Source organism: Eucalyptus grandis, chromosome 7, assembly GCF_016545825.1.
Source record: "Eucalyptus grandis isolate ANBG69807.140 chromosome 7, ASM1654582v1, whole genome shotgun sequence".
In the NCBI taxonomy this organism is placed as follows: domain Eukaryota; kingdom Viridiplantae; phylum Streptophyta; class Magnoliopsida; order Myrtales; family Myrtaceae; genus Eucalyptus; species Eucalyptus grandis.
The window spans coordinates 44573631-44576220 of record NC_052618.1 but is presented as its reverse complement, the minus strand read 5'-3'; the positions used below and the strand labels follow the sequence as shown (position 1 = coordinate 44576220).

Genomic DNA, 2590 nt, shown 5'->3' with positions numbered 1-2590 from the left:
TATTGATGCCAAAAGTACAATATTATTTAAAAAAGTAGGAGCAGAAAAATTTGCGACTCATTATCTCACTGCACCAAAATCTGCAGTTTGGAAATCAGCTTCCAGTGAAGCAATTATTTACACGCTCGATTCTAGGTCTCACAATACAATCTGCCTAGTTTCTTTCTTCTTTTCTCGTGGGATAAATTGAAAGAAGTTATGCAGTCCAGCTCAGTAGAAAAGGAAGCCCAACACATCAAATTTCAAATATTTAAATTACTTATAGAATCAAAAAATTAGAATTATGTGCCAAAGCTATTCCATGTATGAGGACAAGCATCGTAATGCTGCTTAACTTTATTTCTTGATGAAGCACCTTCTTGGTGCACGTCATTGCGGAGGTGATGACTTCTTGCTTAACGAAGCCTCAGAGTACCAAAAAGTTCAATACATTGATACTTCATCAAAAATTGCAATACAAGTACTGTAAAGATCATACCAGGACAAATGCTAAATATCCTCACCGTATTCAGATTTCGAGTGCCTTATATGGGACATATGAATTCGAAGAGGAAAGTAGATATCTAGAACTTTATTTGAAAAAAGTGCGGACCCCACTCCCAGGTGCGCATTATTTGCGCTTCAGTATTGCTACCAGTTGGGTTCCTTGACGTACTGAAGAGTTTAAACGGTCGGAAAATTCATTGGTTTTCCCGAGATAACGATCAAACAGGTCGTCAATTATCTCGCTTCCAAAATGTTTGCTGATGATGCCTTCCATTCCAGCTCTTAAGTGCAGCATGCAAGCATGCCCTCCGAACGAGTCATTGATCTTCGATCCAATAGCTGCTAAATCCATCCTCTCTATGCTAAAACACCCATTGCTCTCTACTAGTGCCGTCAGCTCGTCAGGAGAGGGAGCGTACACCGGCAAATTAAATGAATCCACCTGAGCCTCACTTATTATACCCTGTAGAGAGTTACTTTCATCAAGTCATCTGTGCAACTCAATGGGATTGCTTTGAATATACGTGAACTAACGATGGAATGAAAGCCTTAAGAAATCCGTTAAAGGGTCCACATGCATATGATAAACACATTAAGACATGCACAAATGAGACATGAACTATGGATTATCTATATTTTCGCTAAATTCAAATTTGTGAGACCTGTAAGTGAACTATGCTGATATACACTTGCGCACATATATAACTATTTTTGGTAAGAAATAAAATTTTGCTGACAACGTTTCCAGTTTTTACCTCCTTTGCCATATCCATCAAGCTGAATCCCAAAAGGTCGAACATCACGCCCGATGGAATACGTGAATAAGGAATGCCATTAGCAATCCCGGGCATGACTAGAACCATGATGCCTCCACTCGCAATTTCCTCACCTCTAGCGTGCAGAAATTTCGCCATGTCCTTTGCATACTGAGATGTATAAGCATCGCTCACTTCGCGTGGAGCACTTGTGTAGTGAACTCTCCCCCTGTTAAATGCTGGGGAATTTGGATCAACCAATTCTTTAGGCACCTTGGAAAGCCATTGAAGCGCATAAGACGAATGCACGAAATGGAGGGACGCCTTGGGGAACAGTCGCCCATGAAAGGATCCTGGCACACCAGCCGCGTAGTACGGCCGGTCAGATGGCAGGGAAGTGAAGAGGGTGTTGAAATCATTGGACGCGTGGTCGTTGAACAGGACTTGGAAATCAGGCAATTGGGAGGAGAGGCCTTGTGATTCGTACTTGCGTCGGACTGCCTCTATGATGTTTTGGACCGCAAGGAAGGTGTTTGGCCCGATCGAACAGCCTAAATCCGCGATCTGGATTGTGGTCAGAGCAGGAGAAAATTGCTTTATGTCGAGCTTCTCTCCGATCACCTCGTTGATTGTCTCTCGGACGACGTTGGTTGACGCTCTCTACAATGCATGTCAGAGTAGCAAGTTCGACATTTGATGATTTGATACTTGTCTAGTTGAAACCATAAGGGGTCACAAGAGATGAACAACCAGAGAGTAGTTTCAAAAGCTGAATTCAGGCAAAGCTTAGCGAAAGATAGACCAATTAATTCTATCATTTAGCTCTTATTCCATGAAATTTAAGAAATGGTTGCTTGGAAGTGCATCTACTTAACATCAAATGAAGAACCTGCAAGTAAGAGTTCTTGTTGTAGCTGAATGTGCCATCCCCACCGTTCATCGGGTACGATTCCATAACCGCCACCTCCTCCGTGCCGCTGCTGCTCATCTCTCTCTCTCTCTCTCGGCTAGTTAAGTTTTATGAGCTAGTGCTCTGGTTTTTTTTTTTTTTTTTTTTTTGCACGAGAGCTAGTGCTCTGGTTAGGTCCTCTACTTTGTGTGCGTTTCATCTAAAGCCTTTACCATTATATATTCTCCGACAGTTGGCACAGCAATAATAGCCAAACGTGACGTTTCTTCAGTTGGAAGTCGGCCTGCCTTCTTTGACTCTGACATTTCTTTATCTCATGTCCGGCTATTCAAGGTTGCTTCGTAATATTTTACTTTTCAAAGCGATGCGAGCCACCAAAAAAGAGATATACTTGGTTAACCGTACCCTTAGCTTGGAAAATGGAAGGTGAATCCCCAGC

The 2590-nt window shown here is 42.3% G+C and overlaps 1 protein-coding gene across 1 annotated transcript; it reads right to left on the bottom strand.

Annotated features, from left to right (window-relative positions):
• Positions 1 to 306: 306 nt before the first annotated feature.
• Positions 307 to 2312, bottom strand: LOC104453648 (loganic acid O-methyltransferase). Its single transcript, XM_010068258.3, has 3 exons — positions 2131 to 2312; positions 1242 to 1901; positions 307 to 949 (listed from the first exon to the last, which is right to left on the bottom strand). Exons 1-3 carry the CDS (start codon positions 2227 to 2229, stop codon positions 611 to 613), a joined length of 1098 nt encoding a protein of 365 aa, XP_010066560.2. The 5' UTR covers positions 2230 to 2312; the 3' UTR covers positions 307 to 610.
• Between the last annotated feature and the right edge of the window lie 278 nt (positions 2313 to 2590).

Coding starts and splice junctions, on each gene's coding strand:
- LOC104453648 (XM_010068258.3), bottom strand. CDS start 2,229: ATGAGCAGCAGCGGCACGGAGGAGGTGGCGGTTATGGAATCGTACCCG. Junction 1,902..2,130: donor ACAAGAACTCTTACTTGCAG/GTTCTTCATTTG, acceptor CATGCATTGTAG/AGAGCGTCAACCAACGTCGT. Junction 950..1,241: donor TGATGGATATGGCAAAGGAG/GTAAAAACTGGA, acceptor AACTCTCTACAG/GGTATAATAAGTGAGGCTCA.